This window comes from Chiloscyllium plagiosum, chromosome 25, assembly GCF_004010195.1.
Source record: "Chiloscyllium plagiosum isolate BGI_BamShark_2017 chromosome 25, ASM401019v2, whole genome shotgun sequence".
NCBI classification, from domain to species: domain Eukaryota; kingdom Metazoa; phylum Chordata; class Chondrichthyes; order Orectolobiformes; family Hemiscylliidae; genus Chiloscyllium; species Chiloscyllium plagiosum.
The window spans coordinates 42,646,616-42,673,577 of NC_057734.1; the positions used below are offsets into that span (position 1 = coordinate 42,646,616).

The 26,962-nt window shown below is 40.5% G+C and overlaps 1 protein-coding gene across 3 annotated transcripts in view; it reads right to left on the minus strand.

The window, feature by feature from the left end:
- LOC122562793 (transcobalamin-2-like) overlaps positions 1–26,962 on the minus strand; it is a 59,853-nt gene that overhangs the window by 27,423 nt on the left and 5,468 nt on the right. For all 3 annotated transcript variants that reach the window (XM_043715987.1, XM_043715986.1, XM_043715988.1), the window contains 5 exons: positions 25,677–25,755; positions 14,179–14,365; positions 12,983–13,125; positions 10,547–10,726; positions 8,019–8,218 (listed from right to left, as the gene is read on the minus strand). In XM_043715987.1, coding sequence (XP_043571922.1) covers positions 8,019–8,218; positions 10,547–10,726; positions 12,983–13,125; positions 14,179–14,365; positions 25,677–25,755 — 789 coding nt within the window. The remainder of the gene's footprint in view (positions 1–8,018; positions 8,219–10,546; positions 10,727–12,982; positions 13,126–14,178; positions 14,366–25,676; positions 25,756–26,962) is intronic.

The following is a 26,962-nucleotide window of genomic DNA, read 5'->3' on the forward strand; positions in this document are numbered from 1 at the left end:
GTCATTACCAACGGGGTACGGTCAAGCAATTTTAATATTTCTAGGGGCAGCCGGCAGGGCTGTCCCCTTTCACCATTACTTTTTACGTTGGTGATTGAATCGTTGGCAGAGGCCATTCGTGGGGATCTCAATATATCAGCTCCAGAAGTGGGGTCAAAATTACATAAGATCTCGCTGTATGCAGATGATGTTCTAATTTTCTTGACAAATCCAGCAGTCTCAGTGCCTTGCCTGATACAATACATTCACACGTTTGGTGCTTTTTCAGGGTATAAGATTAATTTTGCTAAATCAGAGGCTATGCCTATGGGTGGCCTTACAAAAGTGTTGGCTCTTGAGAGTGACTATAGATTCCCATTTAGGTGCTCACAGGGGGGTTTTGTGTATTTGGGCATATTCATTACTCCAGTTCTGGATTGGCTGTTCAAAGCCAATTTTACTCAATTATTTGAAAAAATTAAACAAGATCTCCAAAGATGGGAGGTACGTCCAGTCTCATGGTTGGGTCGGATAGCGCTTATTAAGATGAATATTCTCCCTGGTTTGCTATACCCTATACTGATGCTCCCCCTGATTTTCAATAAACAAACACTCAGGAGACTGAACAGTTGGTTCAGCTCCTTTATCTGGCACCGTAAACGGCCCCTCATTAAATTAGCCAAACTGCAGTTGCCTCACAGATTGGGGGGAGTAAACCTTCCGGATGTTAAAAATTACCAATTAAGCTCGCTTTTGACCTACGTAAGTGATTGGGTTTGTGGGGACCCTCTTTCAATATGGCTAGATACCAAAGTCTCCCAGGCAAGGTGACCCCTTACCAGTTTGCTGTTTTTGGACAAGGTGAGAACAGTTAGGGAATATTGCCATAACCCAATACTCATCAATACTGTTAAAGCATGGAGGGCAATTCAGCAGAGGGAAGGTAATATTGGCAAAACATCTTTGTTTACACCTTTAATGGGTATGCTGGGTTTTCAACCGGGTAGATAGATTCAGGATTTAAACGTTGGGCAGCTAGGGGTATATCTTGCATGGGTGATTTATTTGAGGGAGATGTAATGATGTCCTCCGATCAGTTAGTACGGAAGTACGAGTTACCTAATAGAGACCTCTTTCGTTTTTTTTTCCAAGGTAGGGATTTTATTCAAAAAAGGACCACACTTTTGACTGATCCCTACAAATCTGACATAGAAAGGGGGTATTGAGGGCTAAGAGTACACTCTCTGTCAGTATTCTATATCACCAATTGGGGGGTGCCACCTCAGAAGAGTCTGATCGACTCTGCAAGATGTGGGAAAGAGAGCTGGGTGTTGAAGTTTCTTCAGAGGCATGGGAGGATATTGGGGAGAATGCAAGGAAGATATCAATTTGCAATAGGACCCATGCTTTACAGTTGAAGATTCTCCACAGGATCCACTTATCCCCAGACCGTTTGTCAAAATTTAAACCAGGGGTATCTTCAGCATGCCCCAAGTGCAAGGTCAGCACGGGCACTCTTACCCATTGTCTTTGGTCTTGTGACAGGCTTCAAACATATTGGAGCGCTGTAGTGGGGGTGCAATGGAGAAGATTTTAGGTGTAGGGGTGAAGAAGGACCCTATTTCGCTCCTTTTAGGCCTACCCATTGTATTTCCTGCAGACGTGCATGAGGCAAAACTTTTCAATATTATTACATTCTGTGTAAGAATATCTTGCTCGGTTGGATATCAGAAAGCCCCCAGGCCTGTCGGGTTGGCGGAAGATTGTTTTGGAGCGTATTCCCCTGGATTTTCTCACAAATATAGTACACCACAAAACTGAGAATTTTTACAAGACATGGCAACCCTTTTTGAAATACCTGGACACAGATTTATCTGCCACACTAACAAGGGCGTTTATATAGCCGTAACGATTGTGTTTCATGAGTCCAATATCCAGGGAGGAGGAACTGTGAATGTATGAGTGTTTTGCTTGGCTGGGCTGAGTTACTACTATTTGTTTGTTGTTAGGTATTTATTTAGTTAGTTAAATAGCTAGTTTAGGGTTTTTTTAAATTTTATACCTCCCTATATGTGTTTATACATTCATATAGGAGGGTGGGTTGGGGAATTTTTTTTTATTATTTGGGTTTAGTTTTGTACTATTTTTGTACTGTTTTGAATTGCATTGTTTTGTATTTGTTGTAATATTTAAAAATCTATTATTAATAAAAATATTTTTTAAAAATAAAAAAAAGCTTAAATACATGTGCTTTGTTTCCCCCATTGTTATGCTATTTCTTTACTAATATTAGTTACTGTCAGTTCTTCAGATCGCAGACTCTCCATGAGTTCCAGCATACTCTCTGCATCTTCCATGAAGAAAGGCACAAAATATTTAATTGCTTTGTCATTTCCTTATTCCCAGTTAAAATTTCTCCTGTCTCTGCCACTAGAGGGCTCATCTTTACTTGTTAAAATTCTTAGAATACATTTACAGAATCATAAAGATGTACAGCATGGAGACAGATCCTTTGGTCCAACTCATCCATGCCGACCAGATATCCTAACCTAGATTAGATGAGATTAGATTTCTTACAGTGTGGAAACAGGCCCTTCGGCCCAACAAGTCCACACCGACCCGCCGAAGCGCAACCCACCCATTCCCCTACATTTACCCCATACCTAACACTACGGGCAATTTAGCATGGCCAATTCACCTGACCTGCACATCTTTTGACTGTAGGAGGAAACCGGAGCACCCAGAGGAAACCCACGCAACACGGGGAGAACGTGCAAACTCCACACAGCCTGAGGCGGGAATTGAACCCAGGTCTCTGGCGCTGTGAGGCAGTAGTGCTAACCACTGTGCCACCGTGCCGCCCTAACCTAATCTAGTCCCGTTTGCCAGCACTTGGCACATATCCCTTTAAGCCCTTCCTATTCATAAACCCATCCAGATTCATTTTAAATGCTGCAATTGTACCAGCCTCCACCACCTCATTCCATACACACATCACCCTCTGCATGAAAAGGTCACCCCATAGGTCCGTTTTATATCTTTCCCCTCTCACCCTAAACCCATGCCCTCTAGTTCTGGACACCTCCACCCCAGGGAAAAGACTTTATCTATTTTATCCTGTCCATGCCCCTCATGATTTTACAAACCTTTGTAAGGTCACCCCTCAGCCTCTGACGCTCCAGGGAAAACAGCCTCAGCCTATTCAGCCTCTCCTTATAGCTCAAATCCTCCAACCCTGGCAACATCCTTTCTGAGTTTCACAACATCCTTCCAACACAAAGGAGACCAGAGTTTCTATATTTCTTGGCCATTTATTATAACTCTATTCTGTTTTCTTCTTCTTTCTATCCTTTCTGTAACATGCTTCACTGACTCTTTAAAATCTCCCAATCTCTAGGTTTGTGGCTGTTTTTTGTCAACTCTAAACCTCTTCCTTTAATCTATTTTTCTTCAGTGAGCTTGGCTGCTCCACTTTGTCAGTGGACTGTCTACTCCTCAAGCAAAAAATTAGCAATGCTAATGAAATGCATTGCTCATCTACAATCATGTCTTTTATTTAACTGACCGATCTACCTCAGCCATTTGTCCTCATTCCTCTAGAATTTGCTTCAATTATATTTAATTAAAGGGACAGCATGGTTGCTCAGTGGTTAGCACTACAGTCTCACAACACCAGGGACCAGAGTTCGATTCCAGCCTCGGGGACTGTCTGTGGAGAGCTTGCACATTCTCCCAGTGTTTGAATGGGTTTCCTCCAGGAACTCCGGTCTCCTCCCACAGTCCAAAGATGTGCAGGTCAGGTGCATTGGCCATGCTAAATTGTCCACAGCGTTAGGTGTATTAGTCAGAGGGGAGTGGGTCTGGGTGGGTTAACCTTCGGAGGGTCAGTGTGTACTGGTTGGGCCAAATGGCCTGTTCCCACACTGTAGGGAATCTAACCTAATCTTAATTTTTTGCTTTCACACAAACACTCTCAACATTCATAGGAAATTCAGTTGTATTATGAACATTATCTTTCCTCAAAAGGCAATTTACCACAAGATCACAATTAACTACCATGACACAATATGAGATTTAAAAACAGCCTGTTCCATTGCTGGCTCCTCTACATATTATTCCAGAAATCTTTCTCAAGAACCTCCTTCTGAACTCAGCCTAAAAGATAATGTAATCAATTTGGATTGGCCAGCCCAGAGAATTGATATCCTCTATACTTGTTACATTCCCCTCAAATATGATTTGTTCAACAGTGATTAATATTCTAAACATTAATCCCATTTACTCATTCTTGTTCCTTGGCACCACCCATACCAATTCCATATCCTGATTTTTCTGGACGAAGAATCTTCCTTTAGTGTATTCTTTACCATGGTTACCCCTCCATATTTTTCATTTGCCCGTTTTTCTAAAAGTTAAATATTTTGCTATATTTAGTTCTGAACCTTGGACTTGCTACAGTCATGTCTCACCAATGGCTCGTAGATCAAAGTCCATTCATCCGTTATGCTGCCATCAATTGTGGTACAGGTTTAGTTTTGGAGCCTCTAGAGTCATAGAGTTGTAGAGCACGGAAACAGACCCTTCGGTCCAACCTGTCCATGCCAACCAGAAATCCTAACCTAATCTAGTCCCACCAGCCAGCACCTGGCCCATATCCCTCCAAACCCTTCCTAATCACATACCCATCCAGATGCCTTTTAAAATGTTGCAATTGTACCAGCCTCCACCATTTCCTCTGGCAGCTCATTCCATACACTTACCACCCTCTGCGTGAAAAAGTTGCTCTTTAGGTCTCTTTTAGATCTTTCCCCTCTCACCTTAAACCTATGCCCTCTAGTTCTGGACTGCCCCTCCACAGGGAAAAGCCCTTGTCATTTTATCCTATCCATGCCCCTCAATTTTATAAACCTCTATAAAGGTCACCCCTCAGCCTCCGACACTCCGGGGAAACCAGCCCCAGTTTATACAACCTCCCCTTATAGCTCAAATCCTCCAATCCTGGCAACATTCTTTAAATCTTTTCTGAACCCTTTCAAATTTCACAACATCTTTCCGATAGGGAGGAGACCAGAATTGCATGCAATATTCCAGCAGTGGCCTAACCAATGCCCTATACAGCTGCAACATGACCTCCCAACTCCTGTACTCAATACTCTGACCAATAAAGGAAAGCATACCAAACGCCTTCTTCACTATCCTATCTACCTGCGACTCTACTTTCAAGGAACTATGAAGCTGCACTCCAAGGTCTCTTTGTTCAGCAACACTCACTAGGACCTTACCATTAAGTGTATAAGTCCTGCTAAGATTTGCTTTCCCAAAATGCAGCACCTCACATTTATCTAAATTAAACTCCACCTGCCACTTCTCAGCCCATTGGCCCATCAGATCAAGATCCTGTTGTAATCTGAGATAACCTCCTTCGCCGTCCACTACGCCTCCAATTTTGGTGTCACCTGCAAACTTACTAACTATACCTCCTAAGTTCACATCCAAATCATTTATATAAATGATGAAAAGTAGTGAAACCAGCACCGATCCTTGTGGCACTCCACTGGTCACAGGCCTCCAGTCTGAAAAACAACTCTCCACCACCACCTTCTACCTTCAAGCCAGTTCTGTATCCAAATGGCTAGTTCTCTGTATTTCATGAGATCTAACCTTGCTAACCAGTCTCCCATGGGGAACCTTGTCAAAAGCCTTACTAAAGTCCATATAGATCACATCTACTGCTCTGCCCTCATCAATCCTCTTTGTTACTTCTTCAAAAAACTCAATCAAGTTTGTAAGACATGATTTCCCACATACAAAGCCATGTTGACTATCCCTAATCAGTCCTTGCCTCCCCAAAATCAAGTACATCCTGTCCCTCAGGAATCCCAACAACAACTTGCCCACCACTGACATGAGATTCACTGGTCTATAGTTCCCTGGCTTTTCCTTACCATTTTTCCTAAACAGTGGCACCACATTAGCCAACCTCCAGTTTCTCCTGGCACCTCATCTGTGACTATCAATGATACAAATATCTCAGTAAGCGGCCCAGCAACCACTTCCCTTGCTTCCCACAGAGTTCTAGGGTACAACTGATCAGGCTCTGGGGAATTCATCCACTTTTATGCATTTCAAGACATCCAGCACTTCCTCCTCTGTAATATGGACATTTTTCAAGATGTCAACATCTATTTCCTTGCATTTTATATCTTCCATGTAAGTTTCCACAGTAAATACTGATGCAAAATACTCATTTAGTATCTCCATCTCCTGCGGCTCCACACAAAAACTTAGAACATTTTATTATTTTTCCCTTATGTTGCCTTTGCTGTTATTATTAAACTCTATCCATTCTTGACACATGTTGCTTGATTACAACCAAATGGTTATTCAGCTCTACAACTGGTTTTAAATTTATAAATTTACCCTTACTGGAAACATCCTTTTCACTTGTTAGTTTAAAGAACTATCTATTGCCCTGGTTATTAGATGTATAAGGATACTCATCCTAGCCTGGGTTAAGTCCCAATGGAAGAACGCCTACCTCCACTTTTAATAATACACTTAAAATGTCTAACTTGTTTGTCTCTATGCTAAATTGCTCGAGTCTTGCATAGTATTCTAGAGATTACTGTTCTGTTTCTTAAGTAACAGAAGTTCTTTCCTAGTTCCACCTATTTTGTTGGTTCCTGTGTTGCCCACAACAACTGGATTCTTGTCCTTCCCTCGCCAGTCAAGAGCAGGTTCTTAATATAAAAGCAAAAATGCTAGGGTTGCAGATCTGAAATGAAAACAAAGTGTCAGAGAAATCAAGCAGGTCCTTTAGCATCTGTGGAGAGAGAAACAGAGTTGACCTTTTGAGTCCAATATGATGTTTCTACAATTGCAGATGGGTTTGGCAGTGGCAGATAACAGCCTTCAAATTTTTCATCGTGATGCAAAAAGGAGTATCTATCCCAATTAATGATTATATTCCTTGTCAACACCAAACCATTTGAATGTACCAGCAGTCCATTTACTTTTCATTTCTCTTGCCTTTATTTTTATCCATACTGGCAGGCAGTCTTCATAACTGCTGGACAAAGATAAAGGCTGAACCTCTTTAAAACTGAATCCGTGGTCCTCTTACCTGTGAGTCAATCAGTTACTGACCACTGACCAAATCTAAACATTACACAACTGAGGGTTGAACATCGCTCCTGTTAAGGTGTCCAATTAACATATGCTTTCCCAGATGCACCACAATGCCTTCACCCAGGTCTCCAGCTCAGTTTACTAGATGCAGGTTTGGAAACCAGAGCACTGGAATACTTAACTTTAACAGGCAATGAAAGCATTGACAAAAGTTTTGGTGATAGACTGGCTGAGATAGATGTTTTTACTGAGGCCAAACACAAAATTGACAATTGAGAGAATGGAATCAGAAGCTTAGCTTAGATTCAAACAGCAACTGGGGGTTACAAATGATCCGATTTGACCTGAGACTGTGGTTGGGAGAGCAGGGTCAAGCCTTTGGTGAGGGTGCAGAGATTATGCTTGAGAAAACAAAGCATTTCTGCTCTTTCCAACAATTAACGGGAGCAAATGAACATATTCAGGACTGGATGTAAATAAGCAATGAACAGTTTGGGATGTGGAGAGGTAAAAGCTGGAGGTCAGTGCGCATGTGGAAGCTTTGATTACATCAAAGTAAAACATGCAAATGAAGGAAGGGGGGGTGAACAAAGGATGAATCCTTGAGAGGAAATACAAAAATAAATCATCAGTTTTTATGCTTGGGATGGGTTTAAGGAAAACCAAGTGTGAGGGCAATTCTATCAAGTTGAATAATATAGAGGTATTGGAGGAAGATGGTGTTGATTTTCTTTCCTTGTTCTTAAAATCACTTAATACACCATGATCACAGACCCTCAGAAAATGTCATTCAGTAGTCAGTGGGTTAATATAGACAGGCCACATTTTCTGCACCATTATCTTTCTGTTGTTACCCAAGTATGACCTCAATTTTAGCATGTCAATACAGGAGAAACCTTTCAAGATAATACCTGCAAGGCCAGTGATGTGCTGTAAATGTCCCCAATTTCGCCATTCTTTGCTTGTCGATCCTGTATCTTTTGCGTCATTTTATTCATTGTAGCTTGTACCTTCATTCTTGTATCATTGCTGTACATCCATGTTCCAGTGTGGGGCACTTTAGATTCACTGACACACTTAAGTGCCAAAACCATCATCGCTGCTGTGCCAACTGTTAAAACAGAGCCAGATTAACTATTAATTTAACTATGTCAAAAAGTTTAAGTTGTGGGGAGTTTAAGTACAAGACAAGACATCAGGCAATATCAACTTATGCTCCTCTTAAGGTCATTAGCAAGCACGTCGCAAGTGTGCATTATAATTATATTGGTGTCAGTCTGGATCTTTGCGTAGCACACAAGTCAGAAATCTGACTTCACAAGACTAAAGCATTAAAAAGTAGCTGACGCTGCAGTACAGCACTGACAGCATGCTACAATGTCTGTAGCAACATCTTCCAGATAAACTATTAAATCAAGGCACAGGTCTAGTTGCTTTATTGGTTCAATAGCCCACATCAGATCAAGAATCAGTGTCTTGGCAAATGCTTTTTGCTCAAGAAACCCCACACAAATAAATCAGCCAATTGCTCCTCTCAATTATATTGATCAGATCATATGTATCCAAATGGCTCCAACTGAAGTTCACCGAAAATCCAGAGCTATAAATAACGGGACGTAAGACCCATCTTCTGACTTGCAGTATTGACCAATTTAAAGTTACTGACAAAGGAATATTTTTCAAAAGTATATGTTATTCATATGAAACACATTTTTTCTTTCTTTGAAGAGTGACTTCTAAAACAATATGCATTTAGCGATGGAGGGCATGAAATCCACTCCCATTCTCAAAGAAAAAATCTCAACAAAGGTCAGTCTACCATGGCTGACAAAGGAATTAATAGATTGCATAAGATAAAAGGGAAAGGCTCATAATGTGTATGAATAGGAAGGATTTGGAGGGATATAGGAAGGGTTTGGAGGGATATGGGCCGGGTGCTGGCAGGTGGGACTAGATTGGTTTGGGATATCTGGTCGGCATGGACGGGTTGGACCGAAGGGTCTGTTTCCATGCTGCACATCTCTATGACTCTATAATTAGGAATAAATTCAAGAACTGGAAAGTTTTTAAGAATACAGCAAAGGAAGACCAAGAAATTGATAAGGGAAAGGAAGAACAGAACATGAATGCAATTTACGAAAAAAAACTAAGTGAAAACTTCTACAGGTACAAGAAGGGAATTAATTAACGAATTGACTAGGGATCTATTACACATAGAGTCAGGAGAATTTATGATTTGGAGATGCCGGTGTTGGACTGGGATATACAAAGTTAAAAATCACACAACACCAGGTTACAGTCCAACAGGTTTAATTGGAAGCACACTAGCTTTCAGAGACTTTATAATAGAGAACAGAGAAATAATGGTGAAGGTAAATGATTATTTTGTATGTTTTCATGAAAACTCCCAGAATTAGGGATCAAGTGATGTGGGAAAATGAAATATTGGTTTTAAAAAATGGTATTTGTAAGAAGGTTATACTGGAGAAATTAATGGGACTGCAAGTTTATAAGCCCCCAAGACCTGCTCTTCAACACTCTGGGATGTAGAATGAGATAGCTAGAAATAATTGATGCATAGGGGATGAGCTCCCAAACTACCAGATGCTGGAATGATTCCTGAAGATTGGAAGCTAGCAAATGTCAAACCACTAATTAACAAAAGACCAAGAAAAAGGGAACTACAGACCTATCAGTCTTATACCAGTCATAGGAAAAATACCTGAATCTACTATTAAAAATAAATGTACACTTGGAGAAGGTAATCTGATTGGTCATAGTCAGCATGGATTTGTAAATGGAAAATAGTGTTTAACAAATTTTTTGGAGCTTATTTGAGAACATTACTGGTCAAATTGATAAAGTCCCCCAAAGTAGGTTGGTTAGTAAAGTTAAAGCACAAATAATAGGAGACCTTGCACTCACATGCATTAGGGAATGGCTAGCAGACAGAAGCAGTAGAAATAAATAGATCATTCTGGAGTTGGCAGACTGTGACTAGTGGGGCATCACAAGGATCAGTACTTAGTGGCCCTAGCTAATCCACAACATATATCAATGAAATAGTATGCAGACAAATATTTCCCAAATCTGAAAATTATACAAAGCTCAGCAGGAATGTGTTGTGAGGATGATGTAACACAGTTTAGTGATTGGGCAAGAACATGGCAGATGTTGGAATGGAATGTGAAAATAAATGTGAAGTTATCCTACTTTGGTGAGAGAAACAGAAATGCAAGTATTTCTTAAATGGGGAGAGGTTGGAAAGTGTGGATGTACAAGGGAACATGGGTGTCTTTGTGAATGTCATTAGCGGCTAACATGCAAATGCAGAGAGCTATTAGGAAGGCTAGTGGATTGTTAGCTTTTATTGTAAGATGATTTGAATACAGGAATAGTAAGATATGGATTCAATGGTAAAGAAGCTTGGTCAGCTTACCAAACCAGTGCCGGCGGTGCTCATGTGGCATCAATCCTGACAGGGCATGAAACCAGTGGTGATGGTGTTCATGTGGTACTAGTCCTGACAGGACACTGCTATCTATCCTCACATCATTCACACACAGTGCCAGCACACCCAGACTGTACTGGTAATAGTTGTTGAAAGACACATCATGTTCTGGAATCAGAAGATGAAACACAGATTAGTAAAATATCAGCAAGCTGAAATGTAATTGTGCACAGTCAGAACTGACTGAGGCTGCTTCCACAATATCATCTAAAATGCAATACAACACTTAACACACTCACGATACAACATTCTGGCGTACAATAGCAGAATATACAAGTTTACAGTGGAAATTGTAAAATATAACACTCTAATTTACATGCTTGAACATACAAGAAAGTTCCTTCACATGCTTTTAGGTAATGTGCTACATGTCATACAAGCCAGTTTCAATTTTTCTGTGCCTGTCTTCAATGTCCCCTAGCTTGATAATTGCAAGTGAGTCTTCCATTTCTAATGTGTGACACTTCTCACAGATGGTGAGGGCCACTTCACTCTGACTGGGTTGATTGGATTCAATGATTTTTGATAAATACTAATTTCAATTCAGTCTATGCTGGTTCATTCCACATTGTCCAAGCTTCATGGAATTAATCTGGCAGCTCAGGAGCTTGCTGTAGCCACTTTAAGTCAACATATTTGCCCCTTTTTAAGACAATTTCAGTCCATGAAAGTTTAATTATTAAAATCGAACAATGTGTTATGGATCAGCTATTCCCCCCCCAAAGTATGGTGACAGCCTAGACCCTTACTTTTATATATTTTTTAAAAAGGTAAGGTGCTGTGTTCCAGATATGATTTGATTGTTCCACCACTAAGCCTTAATCAAAATACACTTTATTCTTACAACATAGTTAAAATACAACAAAAAGAGTAATTGGAATAATTTTATTCTATTGAAATACTTAACAAGGAAATGTACTATTTAACCACTAATCATCAATTGTCCCAATCTAGGCAGCATCCAATAAACACACACTTGGTAAATGCAATTCAGGAACATAGTTATTCTTCTCACATGCTGTCTCTCTCCAGTCCAATACAAAGAAACACCAAAAGAAGTAATCTGTCCCTTTTGATTTTTAAAGAGGAACCCTCTCTGCCAAAGACTTGACTCTAGCAGCAGAGAATCGAAGCCTTTAGCTCCAATGACCAGCAAAAACCCACCAAATAACTGAAAGCAAACTCAAAATCCTTTTGGATCGGTGTGAGCCTGACCCAGTTCACTCATGTTTCTTTTGTCTTACTTTTTTAAGAAGTACACACAGCGGAACTCAAAGCTATTTTCCAACTGCCTGTCTGAAGGAGACATTGCTGCGCCACTGTGACAATAACCCTCTGCAACAGGAACAGGACAGAACACATCTCTTATAGGCACAGCATCATCAGAAATGCTATTTGAAAATCTATAGTCCATATTTTGTCACCATAGTGGCAACAGAGATTGTAACATTCAGATGTGCTTCCTGCCATAATGTTCCTGACATTCCAATGCAAGAATAGACAAAAATTTCAAATAACTTAAAGACAGAAATCATTAATTCCATTCTGACCTCTATGGAACAAGATTTGTTGAGATTGGATAATATCACCTGTGCCCTGTGCTCTCCGGGTACCTAACGGATGATCTCACCCTCCATTTGTTCTGTGGTCCAGTGATCATACCCTTAGCTTGAAGTCAAAGGCTGGAAGGATCAATTCCCAGAGATCATCGACTTGAGCTCATAACTGTGGAACTTTACACTGTTGGAGGTGTTAGAGTTGTTAATCTTTCTGAGCAGATGTTAAACCAAGTTTCTGGCTGCTCTTATTGCATTTAAAAAGATTCCATGCAGAGTTTACCTGGTGTCAAGGCCAATATTTGCTTCTCAGTCGTCAACTAGAGAAGGTGCCAATGGTAATATTTTTCAAACTTGTTGGAGGTTACTATGCACAAATTCAAATGTGTTTTTTTTTAAAAATACACTACAACAGCAACTGCAGTTCAGAAGTACTGCATTGGTTATAAATCAATCTGGGAATCTTTAAGGAGCAAGTTTTATCCTTTGTGACACTTTTGAGAGTGACATCCCCAGAAATTTTAAAACTTTCTGTAAAGAGAGTCTGATCTACAAAGCCAGATAGACATTCTCCCAAAGACACTCTCAAAGCCTCTGCAGTAGCCCTCTGTACAAATCTCCCTATCGACAGTCTCATTACTCTATATAGAACCTCCAAGCCTGATTCTTCACAGCGAGCACCCAAGATATTTCAAACATACAGGACACTCACCCTCCATAGAAATCCTAATCAAACACCACCGCCCCACCCCACCAACCCCCTATATACACACACACACACACACGAGAAAGGTTTGAAAGTACTTACGAATTATGTGTTTTTTCTCAGCACGGAGTCTACTTTTCAGATATGAAATTGCACGGTGTTGACTATGATGGTCTTGGCAGGATGCACGCAGGGCCAGCAGGTATAGGGCGGCAAGATCTGTGGAGGGTTGTACACCTGAGAAACTAAAAGAAAGGATTGTGAAAGTCCGATAAGTCCTTCCTGTCATCATTAAGCACAAACCCTTTAAGGCCCTTCCCCATCTATGTCATATCCATCAGTCAGCCCCATTGCCTGGCTGCACACTGGCAAATCCTTGGAGCCAGCAGAGGGCAGAATTCATTTATAAATCAGCAGGTCTCAGAGCTTTCTTGTGATTTGCTAATTGGATATGGGTATTGCAGGCTCAGCAATTTATTCTGCTAGTCACCCTTGGGAGGTGGTGCAGAGCTGCCTTCTCAAACTGCTGCAGTCCTGCTGGGAGACACACAGTGCAGCTAGGAAAGGAGATTCAAGATTTTGACTCAGTGGCACTGTAGGGATGGTGATATAATTCCAATTCAGGAATAGAATATGGCTTGGCAGGGAACTTTCAGGCGGTGGTGGTTCCATGCATTTGCTGCACTTATCCGAAGTAGTAAAGGTCTGGGTTTTGGTAGATGCTATCGAAAGAGCCTTTGGCATTGCTACAGGATGCATTGAACAACATATTGTAATCACAAAGGTAACTAATCTCGATTTTACAATGAGCACCCAATCAGGGAGTAGTAGGCCAAGTTTCCAGGAGTCAGAGATATTGCTGACAGCCCAAATGAGGGAGAGAGGGAGGAAATTTTAAATGTTCAGACATTGCTGGACTGCCATTCTAAGACAGCAAGTGCAGGACAATTAGGATTAACTGAGTTTCGACACTGCCAGAAGAACTTTGAAGTCACCAAATTTTCAGAGATTGCATGGTGAGAGACTATCAGCAGCATGTTGGAATGGTCAACTCTGGAGGTAATGTAAGGAAGCTTACAAATTTCACGGGCAGATGATTCAGTTGGATCAAATGGCATTTCTCTGCATTGTAAATTCTGTATAGTTCTACTTTAGTCACTTTGAACAACGGTTCAAGTGATCTGTTACACCTATCCCTACTTTGTTCTCTTTGTATGAAAAAGCTTAAAATACCAAATGAGTAAAGGACCAGGCATCCTTGGCTTTTTTGAAATTTTGGATAGGGCTGAAATGATTACCTGGATAGTTTGCTTTGAAGGTCAGTTTTCAGCCTGTGTAGGTATCTCCGTTCATCGTGCACGCTGTGGTGCGCTGATAACCGTAGGGCGATATGGATACTGGGATTGGCTGGCAAAGCCAAGCGGGTGGATTGCAGGAGACGTGCATTCAGGGATGTGATAGGATCTTCGGAAGTTCTTCCCAGCTCTGATTGAAACAAAATGCAAGAGGTCTCATCAGCAGGAACCTTTATGGAATTTTGCTCATGTGCAGGAGTGCTACGTAGTAAGGAAGTGTTCACTGAGAATGTAGGCAATGCCCTCTATCACAGGCCAGAAGTCTCAAGTAGAATTCCCAACTTTATAAGTGCTTTGTGATCTACTTATTTGACATAAAGAACACTAGAAGGTACACAAATATTGCCATTTAATAACAACTGGAGCCATGAAGGATGATGGGGTTTGTGGAATAGAGCTTCAGTAGAACAATTTTCTCCTTTGTAAGAAAACCCTTTTTTTAAGTTCACTTGTAGCGGGTGGATGTCACTGGCTGAGTCACCATTTATTGTCTATCCATAATTGCTCGAGAAGGTAGTGGTGAGCCCCCTTCATGAAGCAGGTAAAAACAATGACTGCAGATGCTGGAAACCAGATTCTGGATTAGAGTGGTGCTGGAAAAGCACAGCAGTTCAGGCAGCATCTGAGGAGCAGGAAAATCGATGTTTCAAGCAAAAGCCCTTCATCAGGAAATAGTTCATTTGGTGTAGGCAACACCCACAATGCTGTTAGGGAGGGAATTCCAGGATTTTAACAGAGTGAGGAAAAGGCGATATACTTCCAGGTCAAGGTAGTGAGTGGCTTCATATGGTTTTGTTCCCATCTATCTGTTACTGTTATTCTTCTACATGGTAATGATCATGGATTTGGAAGGTGCAAAGGATCTTGGCAAATTTCTGCAGTGCATCTTGTGGATAGCAACACTGCTGCGACTGAATCAAGCGGATTGCTTTGTCCTGGATGATGTCCAGCTTTTTAAAGTGTGGTTGAAGCCACACTTGTCGAGGCACGTGTGGAGTATTCCATCACACTCCTTACTTGTGCCTTGTAGATGGTGGACAGGCTTTGGAGTTCAAATGATGAGTTATGTGCTGTACTATAAAGATTCAGTGATGGTAAAGCTGTTGAATAGTTAGACTGTATCTTAATAGAGTTGGTATTTGTGTGGCATGGATGTTACTTGCCAGTTTTCAGCCCAAGCATGGATACTGTCCAATTCTTGCATTTGTACATGGACTGCTTTCATATCTGGGAATTGCAAGTGATGCTGAACATTATGCAATCATTAATAAACACCCCCATTCCTGACTTCATGGCAGAGGGAAGGTAATTGATGAAGCAGCTGAAGATGGTTGCTCATAGGACACTACCCCGAGGAACTCCATGCACAGATGTCCTGGAGCTGAGATGATTGACCTCCAAAAAGCAGAACCATCTTCCTATGCGTTAACCAAGAATTTTCCTCCCGATTCCCATTGACTCCAGTTTTGCAAGTTCCCTTGATGATACAGTGGTTCAAATGCAGTCTTGACATCAAGGACTGTCACTCTCACCTCACCAATGGAATTCTTTTGTCCAAGTTTCAACCAAGGTTGTAATGAGGTCAAGAGCTGAGTGGCCCTGGCAGAACCCAAATTGGGCGTCACTGAGCAACTTATTGCTGAGCAAATGTTGCTTAATAATACTGCTGCTGGTACCTTCTATCGCTTTACAAATGATCAAGTATAGATGGATAGGATGCTTTTGGTTGGACTGGATTTGTCCTATATTGTGTATACAGCACATACCTGGGCAATTTTACACATTGCTGAGTAGATGCCAGTGTTGTAACTGTATTGGAACTGTACTTGTTCCAACAGTAAGTTCTGGAGCACAACTCATCAGTAAATATTTCCAGAATGTTGTCAGGGCCCGTAACCTTTGCTGAATGACATATTCCTGTCTCTTGTTCGTATGTCAGAAATGTGATACTGAGAAAATATTTATTCTGATGAAGAAAGTTGAGAATGAGCGCACACTATTTTAAGCTTAGATACAGATATCATTTGGGGGAGGGACATCATTAGCATTTTAGAAGAGGGCTTCCTTGGACCGGTATCAGATTGGAGAAAAAAACGTTTGCTGTGGGAAACCAAAGACCAGTAAGTTTAACATCAGTCAACAGGAAATTGTTAGAATCCATTATTAACAAATGGATAGCAGGACATTTGGAAAGTCAAAATGCAAACCATCTGAGCATGGTTTTAGGAATGGTAAATCCTGGTTTGACTAACTTGCTATAGTTCTTAAAAGATGTAACAAGTAAAATGGATAATGAGAATCCTGTAGGTGTAGTATATCTGGACTTCCAGACAGCATTTGATAAGATGCCTCACAAAAGGTTAATACACATTGTAAGATCATGAAGTTAAGAGTAATTTATTAGCTTGACTAGATGATTCGCTAACCAACAGAAAGCAGATAGTCAAAATAAATGGGTCTTGTTCTAGTTGGCAAGATACAACTAGTGGAGTGCCACAGTGTTCAGCCATTGGGCCCCAAATATTTAAATTTATATTAATTACTTAGATGTAGGGATAGAAGGTTCTACAGTCAAATTTGAAGACAACACTAAAACAGGTGGAAAAGTAAGTTGCAGGAAAGAAAAAAGAAATGTTCAAATGGTTATGGATAGGTTAGGAATAGAAAAGCAACTTATTATCTAAATGGAGGGAAACCTCAGTGTGCTTTCAGGGCAGAGGGATTTGGGTGTCTTCAAGAATAAATTGCAGAAAACCAGCTTGCAGATGCAGCAGGTATCGATGAAAGCAAATGGAATTTTGACATTTATTGCTAAACAAAGAGGGCATTAAAGTAGGGAAGTGTTGCTGCAAGCGTACAAGGCTTTAGTGAGACTACACCTAGAGTATTGCATACAGTTTTGGTCCACTTGACGGCGTCAGAGTTGCATTGGAGGCAGCTCAGAGGAGATCCACTTGATTGATTCCAGAGGTGAGGGTGTTTTTGTTAGGAAGGGAGATTATGCAGATTAGGCCTTTACCCACTCGAGTTTAGAAGAATGAGAGATCTAATTGAGGCATGCAAGATGTGGGACAATCTCGAATGAGACGTCATAGTTTTAGGAAAAAGGGTAGCAGATTTAAAACGGAGAGGAGGAGAAAATACTTTTCTCAAAAGTGGTAAATCTGTGGAAACCATTATCCCAAAGTGCACTTGATGCTGGGATACTCAGTAAATTTAAGGAGGAGTTAGACAAACTTTTAATTATGAACAGATTGAAAGATTATGGGGATTGGACAGAGAAGTGTAGTTGAGGCCAAGATGAGATCAGTCATGATGGTACTGAATGGCAGAGCAGGTTCCTGGGGCTGGATTGTGGGCTCCGAGTTCTTATGTTTTTATATGTGGGACACCTACCAATCAAAACAAGGAGATCCATCAGTCATCAGATGAAGAGTTGAAAAGAAATGAAGGAGACAACAATCTGGACAGAGAAGGAATATGGGACAGTTTCACTTCGGCTAGGGAATCTGCATGTGACTAGATTATACCCTTATCATACAATAAACAAACACAAAGTACATGATTGTGCATAACACATACATGTCAGGGCTATGGAATCAAGCTTTACAGTTTCAAAGCCACAACAGCTCTTTGATCAAGAGGTCAACTGGTTCATGACCTCCCGGAGCTTTATAACTCTAACCATACAATCATTAACCCTTTAACCTGTGCTGTCTCAGTTTGACACAGAACAGTCTAGTCGCAAGTCTTTGACATACTCAAAACCTTGTATTGAGCTTTCAGTATGTTAAACTATACAGACCTGAGACTTGTAACTCTCTTACCCAAACCAAGACCCAAGGGCATGTCCACTTATGTTCTTTTCCAATTCAACCAAAATTAAAATAAACAATATGTTTGCTGAAAGACTGTTGGCTGCTTGAAGTTTGGACTCATTCTGTCCATCAGCAGCAGCTATTATTCTAAAGCCCATAGTCATTCTGTGAACATCCAAAACAATGAAGTCTCCTACAGGATTCATGAGACAATTTACAGGCTCAACAAGACAATGAAAGATCAGCACTGCAATGGGTTTGTAATATCTTTCATTAATTATTTGTTCTGGTTTTCACTTATGTCCTCAACTAATCCATTGTCAACAATAGCAAAGAGTTTGCAAACCATATCATTTCTGAAACTGCAACAAAATCAATTCTTACCCTACCCTATTCTATAGTGTTAACCTCTCATACAACAGAACAGTATCAAATATTAGGAAGCCTATCCTGTGGCTCTAATAATAAGTCAGAAATGCATCCTATGCACCCGTTAACAGGTTTCATGCACATTCACATGACAAGGTACACTGCTGTCAGTTTGTCTCAGATGATAATGAAATCCATTTAATCAGATTGCTTATCTGCCCGTGAATTCTATTTTCAAGCTATTCCTGTGATAATTACTCCTATTGCCATGTTGCACATAATCCTGCACTTCCATTAACACATACGATCTTGTACCCAAATCTGGCTCATTTTCCAAACTGCACAGTGCCTTGTTAACATCTGGTTGTATGAATTAACAGGAATAACACATTTGGAACAGCCCTTGATGAAATCTGCCATTAGAATTAATCTTAAGGTCACTGAGAAAAAACGTCTATAGTTTGTCTCCAAATTGCTACTTATTCAAGAGGTGCAAAGTTGATTTTAGAAATCCAGTAGATTTGTGGAATTAATCATCTGCTTTGTTTCTTCCTATGGTGGTGGGGTAAATCAGTAGCTTTCACTGTCTCCTCCACTAACCAAAGAAGTACAAAAAACAGTTTACAATTGCACAAATGTGGATTTATGGCAGCTTCAATGATTTTCAATAATTTAATTTGTGGTGGCCTAATTGCTTTTAGGGAAAGGTTTAAAGTTTTATGTGATGGACCTTTTAAGGAATAGGTTTCTCTGTAAAATGATTTGAGACTTACTTCCAGTAACTGATGAAACCATTTGGGAGATGGATTTTTGTTTACCCTATTTTCATACAATTTATTACAAGTGAATGTAGATTCCTGTGTGTGGTTGCTTTCAGGCACTTCTAGTTTAGAACAGACAGGAAACATTTTGCTCATGCTGAACTCAGTTGAAATTCTATGTGCTGACCAATGGGAGTTAAACGTTGATATCTGCAAACATTGAGTTAGACTTCTTGAAGTAGACAAGAATGAGAAGAGAAGCTCTCAGGCTCAAGATCCCAGCATTAAAGCCCGTTAGAACAATAGAGTCTGACTTGAGGTGGCTACACTTACGATTCTAGCAATGCCCATGATAAAATGGAAAACTATCACGGTGGCACGACTGAACAAGACTTAAAAGGCCAAGTAGGCAGAAGGCACAAGAGTTCTCAGGTTTCGTGTTTGAAATATTTGAAACAGCACTCAAGCAAGGAGCTTATGTTCCAATTTCTGGTGAGTATCTGACGAGTTTTTTCAGAGTGTAGGTCAAACAAAATTAATGAAATTTGATTTAGTGTACATGTAAATTCAGTGTATTTCAACAAATTTTTAACATTGTCTTTTAACATAAATGACTACTGAAAATAAAAGTGTAGTTATTAGTATTCATGTTTTGATTTGTGCTCAACAAAATTATTTTACTTTGGACAATCAACTATGTGACTTCATTCCTAAATACTAGAACTTAAAGATTTCCAAAAGCAATAAACATACTGTTGGTCTCTACTGAGATAATAACAAATTAAAATGAACTAATGAAATATTTCTTCCAGAGACTATAGTAGAGGTTATGTTAATGTCGCTGTTGCAAAATTGACTGCCAACTCTTTTACACTATCTGGCCCTCTTCCCAAGAGCTTTTGGGACTGTTAGCCACAAATCACCCTATACTTAAACTGATCGAAATTCCCAAAAGGATTTGTTAAATACTCAAATCTTTAAAAGAGGTTAATCTATTATAAATTGCATCTCCTATTTATATCAAGCTTTGCATGGGTTCAGAAACATACGGATTTTTCTAGAATATATTATTTATAATTTTGCAATGAAAGTAGTGTAAAGTTTCTCAGGAAATTTACCTGCCCTGCTGCAAGCTCTGAAATTTCCCAGTCATGTCGTATCAGAAATGCCCTGCAGCCTGTCCAGTGAATACCGTGGGGACAAAGTTGATTTAGTATCAACAAAATCTGGTCCATAGGCTTTTCCAAAAACACAATAATAATAATAATAAAGCTAAAATACCTTACTTACTTGCCTATTTAAGTGTAGAATAAGGAAAGAATTGTGTCTCAGCACCATTGACAAGTTTCACCCTTAGTAAAACAAATAAATGTTCATTGGCATAATGGAGTTCATTGAATGTATCCGCGATAGTTTTCTTGAACAGTATGTAAATGGAACAGACGAGGGAGCAAGCTATCCTAGATGTGGCCCTGTGTAATAATGCAGGAATAATTAATAATCTTTTAATTAGGGATCTTCTTGGAAGGAGCGATCACAATATGGCTGAATTTAGCATACAGATGGAAAGTGCAAAGACAAAATCCAATACCAAGGTCCTGTACTTAAGTAAGGGAGACTACAATAGGATGAGGGAGTGGTTGGTTAAAGTTTGTGAGAAGATTTGTAGCTCGGGAGCTCGTTGTTGTGGTTCTGTTCGCCGAGCTGGGAATTTGTGTTGCAGACGTTTCGTCCCCTGTCTAGGTGACATCCTCAGTGCTTGGGAACCGCCGGTGAAGCCCTTCTGTGATGTTTCCTCCGGCATTTATAGTGATTTGTCCCTGCCGCTTCCGGTTGTCAGTTCCAGCTATCCGTTGCAGTGGCCGGTATATTGGGGCCAGGTCGATGTGTTTGTTGATTGAATCTGTGGATGAGTGCCATGCCTCTGGGAATTCCCTGGCTGTTCTCTGTTTGGCTTGTCCTATAATAGTAGTGTTGTCCCGAACTCAGGCAACATGAGTTCGACTGGAGAACTGACAACCGGAAGCGGCAGAGACAAACCACTATAAATGCCTGAGGAAACAACACAGAAGTGCTTCACCGGAGGCTCCCAAGCACTCAGGATGTCACCTCGACAGGGGACGAAACGTCTGCAACACAAATTCCCAGCTCGGTGAACAGAACCACAACAACAGTAGTTGGTTAAAGTAGACTGGAAGCAAAGACTTTATGGTGGGACAGTTGATGAACAATGGAGGACTTTCAAAGCAATTTTTCAAAGTTCTCAGCAAAAGTATATATCAGTGAAAAAAGGAAGGACTAAGTGAAGGGGTAATCTGCCATGGGTGTCTAAGGAAATAAGGGAGGCTACAAGATGAAAGAGAAGGTTAAGATCAGTAGGAAACTAGAAGATTTGGAAAACTTTAAAGGTCAACAAAAAGCCACAAAAAGCTATAAAGTAAAGTAAGATAGATTATGAGACAAAAACTAGCAAACTATAAAGACAGGTAGCAAACATTTCTTATAGAGATATAAAACAGAGTGGCTGAAGTGAACATTGGTCCTTTAGAGGATGAGAAGGATGTCTTCAGTAATGTGATATGATGAAATGGCCAAGGCACTGAATAGATATTTTGTGTCGGTCTTCACAGTGGAGGACATGAATAACATACCAGTAATTAACAAAGACACGAAGATAAGCAAGGACCTGAAAACAATCATTATCACGGAAGAGGTAGTGTTGGGTAAACTAATGGAGCTAAGGGTAGATAAGTTTCCTGGCCCTGATGTAATGTATCCCAGGGTACTAAAAGAGATGGTGGGAGAAATAGCAAATGCACTTGTGGTAATTTTCAAAAATTTATTGGACTCTGGAGCAGTTCTAGCAGATTAGAAAACTGCAAATGTGATGCCACTGTTAAAAAAGGGAGATGGACAAAAGATGGTGAATTATAGACCAATTAGCTGAACTTCTATAGTGGGGAAAATGCTTGAGTGTATTATCAAGGTATCCAGATAGAATTTGTCCCGTTGGGCAGACGCAGCATGGGTACATGAAGGGCAGGTCAAGGTTAACTAGTTTATTGGAATTCTGTGAAGACATTCCAAAGCAAAGAGTCTTTGGAGTGCAATTCCGGTTTACAATCAATGACTAGTGGTGTCCCTCAGGAATCAGTGTTGGGACTGCAATTATTTACAATTAACATAGATGAATTGGAGTTGGGGACTACATGTTGTGTGTCAAAGTTTTCAGATGACACTAAGATGAGTCGTAGAGCAAAGTGTGCAGAGGACTGAAACTTTGCAAAGGGACATAGATAGTTTAAGTGAGTGGGGAAAGGTCTAGCAGATGGAGTACAATGTTAATAAATGCAATATCATCCATTTTGGTAGGAATAACAGTAAAACGGACTATTACTTGAATAGTATCAAATCATAGCATGCTGCTGTGCAGAGGGACCTTGGTGCCCTGGTGTATGAGTCTCAGAAGGTTGGCCTGCAAGTACAAGGTAATTAAGAAGGCAAAGGGAATTTTGTCCTTCATTGCTAAAGGGATCAAGTTTAAAAGCAGGGATGTTATGTTGCAGCTGTTAGGGTGCTGGTGAGGCCACACCGGGAGTACAGCATGCAGTTTTGGTCTCCTTACTTGAGAAAAAGATGTACTGGCACCAGAGGGGGTTCATTAGGTTGATTCCAGAGTTGAGGGGGTTGGCTTATGAGGAGAGACTGAGTAGATTAGGATTATATTCATTGGAATTTAGAAACATGAGGGGGATCTTATAGAAACATATAAAATTATGAAAGGAATAGATAAGATAGAAGTAGAGAGGATGTTTTCACTGGCATGTGAAAATAGGACAAGAGGGCACTGTCTCAAAATTAGGGGCAGATTTAGGACCGAATTGAGAAGGAACTTCTTCACTCAGAGAATTGTGAATCTATGGAATTCCCTGCCCAGTGAAGTAGTGGAGGTGCATGGTTAGCACTGCTGCCTCACAGCACCAGAGACCTGGGTTCAATTCCCGCCTCAGGCGACTGACTGTGTGGAGTTTGCACGTTCTCCCAGTGTCTGCGTGGGTTTCCTCCAGGTGCTCCGGTTTCCTCCCACATTCCAAAGATGTGCAGGTTGGGTGAATTGGCCATGCTAAATTGTCCATAGTGTTAGGCAAGGGGTAAATATAGGGGTATGGGTGGGTTGCGCTTCGGCGGGTCGGTGTGGACTTGTTGGGCCGAAGGGCCTGTTTCCACACTGTAAGTAATCTAATCTAATCTAACATTTAAAATATATCTGGATGGATACATGAATCAGAAGGGTTAGAAGGATATTGACCAAATGCTGGCAAATGGGACTAGATTAATTTATGATATCTGGTCAGCACGGATGAGTTGAACCAAAGGGTCTGTCTGTGTTGTACAACCCTATGACTCTATAACAATCCTGCAATTTTATAATACATTTATCATAGTCAAACTACCCTAACCATTCCACAAATAGACAATGTAATTGGAAAAGGTAAAAACAATGACTGCAGATGCTGGAAACCAGATTCTGGATTCGAGGTGCTGAAAGAGCACAGCAGTTCAGGCAGCATCCGAGGAGCAGTAAAATTAACGTTTCCTGGCTGTATTCCTGATGAAGGGCTTTTGCCCGAAATGTCGATTTTACTGCTCCTCGGATGCTGCCTGAACTGCTGTGCTCTTCCAGCACCATTAATCCAGAAAATGTAATTGGAAAAGTAGATTACAGAAGGCAAGTACATTTCAGAGATATGAGGGAATCACCAGTCTCCACAGTACTTTGTTTTAATCATTTCGACTACACACTCAAAATATCTGATGCGCAATATTCCAGTCAAACATGTGAGTAGTCTCATTTTTTTTTGCAATCACAGAATACATTGTGTTGAAGAAATCTCAAAAATTCAGTTACACTCGGACACTTGTCTGTGGTTGCTTTTCTGGTCTACACAGATATTACATGCCAAACTCAGCAGAAAGCAAATTCATAATCACCTTTGGTCAAGGCTGTTAGCATAATAGAAACCTTTCCCCTCTCCACTGTGAGCAAAACATCCTGTGAGTTCATTGATAACTTTCCCTCTCAACAGGAATGACAATGCCTCTTGCTTCTAACAATTATTGTATGATATCACAGAGCTGCTGCTGGAGACCTTTGGAACAGATATTTTCAATGGGTGGCAATTCATATTCATATCAGCAAGAACATAAGAATGTTTAGAAAATTCAAATAAAATTAAAACTCTTTAATAAACTTTTCATTTCCAAACTCATTTCCATCACATTCCTAACTTGCCTCTTCCTGCAGGGGAGGTGAGGTGAGGGCAAGTAAGAGACACAAAAAGAGGAAAAGTGAAGAGAGGAGATGAAATGCTCACTGTGAACCTTGAGCAGCAGCAGCAGCAGCAGCACAGTCCCCTAATGTTGAATTGTGCAATGGCACTCTTCAGTATTTCATATCTAAAAACTCAGAAGCTGGAGTGCTGGAGAAACCCATGGGTCAATGTTGACTCAAAGTCAGTGCATGAGGGGAGAACACCCTTGAAAGCAAAACTCTTCTGTGAACTGATCCACTCAGGAGTAGGCAATCCGGCCACTTTCAAAACAGGAGTGAAAAGACTGAAAACAGGCAGGAGAATATTCCTTCATCCCGTCATTTCCGCTGAACCCTTCTACAGTTTTAATGTTGGATTGAGAGAATAATTGTAGAAATATTTTAAGAGGTGCAACAACTCTTCTTGGATTGCAAGTATTGCAATATTAACATTGTTTTTAATAAAAGGGAAGTGCAACAGCTATGTGTTTTAAAGCAAGTATAATAAAACTAAAGGTCTGCTGCACAGTTTGGAAAAATACAACACCCATCTGGAATTAAACTGAGATGTCAATGGAATCAGTGCCTGATCGGAAAGATAGATCTGGAGACCACGCAAGAAATTATACCCTTTTGTAAAAGGGATATTGATAGTGAGAATTTGCACCTCATATCCGCTAGACACAACATTGAACACAATACCTCTTACATATTAGCCCTACCATGAGTCATGAAACAGAAAATGCTGCAAATTATTGCAACTTTACTGTACATCTCCCTCAACTGTAATTTACACTGTGTCAAGTCTATGGAGTAAAACCAACAAGGATTGCTGCACAAGATGGAACCTGGGGGCTGGCTGTGAAGTTTACTCTAACAATTTGCTCAGTAGTTAGCACTGCTTCCTCACAGCGCCAGTGACTCAGCACATTCTCCCCATGTCTGCATGGGTTTCCTCCAGGTGCTCCAGTATCCTCCCACAGTCAAAGATGTACAGGTTAGTTGGATTAAATTGCTAAATTGCCCATAACTTACCAGGGATGTGTGGGCTATGTGGATTAGACATGGGAAGTGTCAGGCTGCAGGGGTAGGGTGGGATGCTCTTCACAGGGTTGATGAGGACTTGTTGGGCCGAATGGCCTGTTTCCACACTGAAGGAATTCTATGATGGATTATACTTACTGACTGAGAGGAAGAGGACCTGCATGCAGGATATCAACAGCAACTTTCCGGGCTGCATAACGTTCTTCAGGAAACCAACCTGTTCCACAAAGCACAGAACAAAAAATGCCTTAAAGATGAATGTGTTTGCCTTTGATTGACAGGAATAAAAGTGACAATTATTGACCATTTACATAAACTATTAGGGACATCTGTCATTGACAGTTCCAATTATTCATCAAAATACATTTTGACAAGTTAAAATATGCCATTCAATCCCGATGGAGATAACTGATGTGGCATCATGCTTTGGGCACCCTGGTTTCAAACTGAGCAGATTCAATAAAGACACCATTCAGAACAGCAATAAAATAGCTAGAGCTCGAAGGAAGTACTCAATATATTGCAAATTGTAATACGTTATTACATAGCGATGATAATGAAAGATGCTGAAATTGTATAATAATTCCAATAATTAAAAAACAAGTAACTGAAAGATTATTCCATTCATTACGTTGGGTACAAAACTGGGTTCAGAAAAGATTTACAAGGAAGTTGCTAAGGCTCTACAGGCTGTTTTCCCTGGGGTGTCGAAGGCTGAGGGGTGAACTTATAGAGGTTTATAAAATCATGAGAGGCATGGATAGGATCAATAAACAAGGTATTTTCCCTGGGGTGGGGGGAGTCCAGAACTAGAGGCCATAGGTTTAGGGTGAGAGGGCAAAGATATAAAAGGGACCACAGGGGCAACATCTTCACGCAGAGGATGATGCTGTAAAAGGCATCTGGATGGGCATGTGAATAGGAAGGATTTGGAGGGATATGGGCCAAGTGCTGGCAAATGGAACTAGATTAATTAAGGATATCTGGTCTGCATGGATGAATTGGACCAAAGGGTCTGTTTCCATGCTGTACATCTGTACGACTATTACCTGCACGACATAGAAACTTAACAATACTTTCAAAATAGGATGAGCTCTTAGTACAACTTAAAATTCAAAAATGAAAAAACAAACCTACAGGAGCAAAAGGAAGTCCAAAGTAAGGGTTATAATTCTCATTAAATTCCAGAGATGTATAAATTATATGCAATCAAATAACAAACAACTTGGACTCTCCAGAGGCTCCCAGCTTCACAGATTCAAGCCTTCAGACAATTGAATTCCTTCCACATGATATCAAGGAACCACTGCAGGCACTGAATACTGCAAAGACTATGAGCTCAGACACATTCTAGTATGGTACTGAAGTCTGTGCTCCTGAACTTGTTGCACCCACAACTCATGGATGGGAAATTGAAAGAGTGA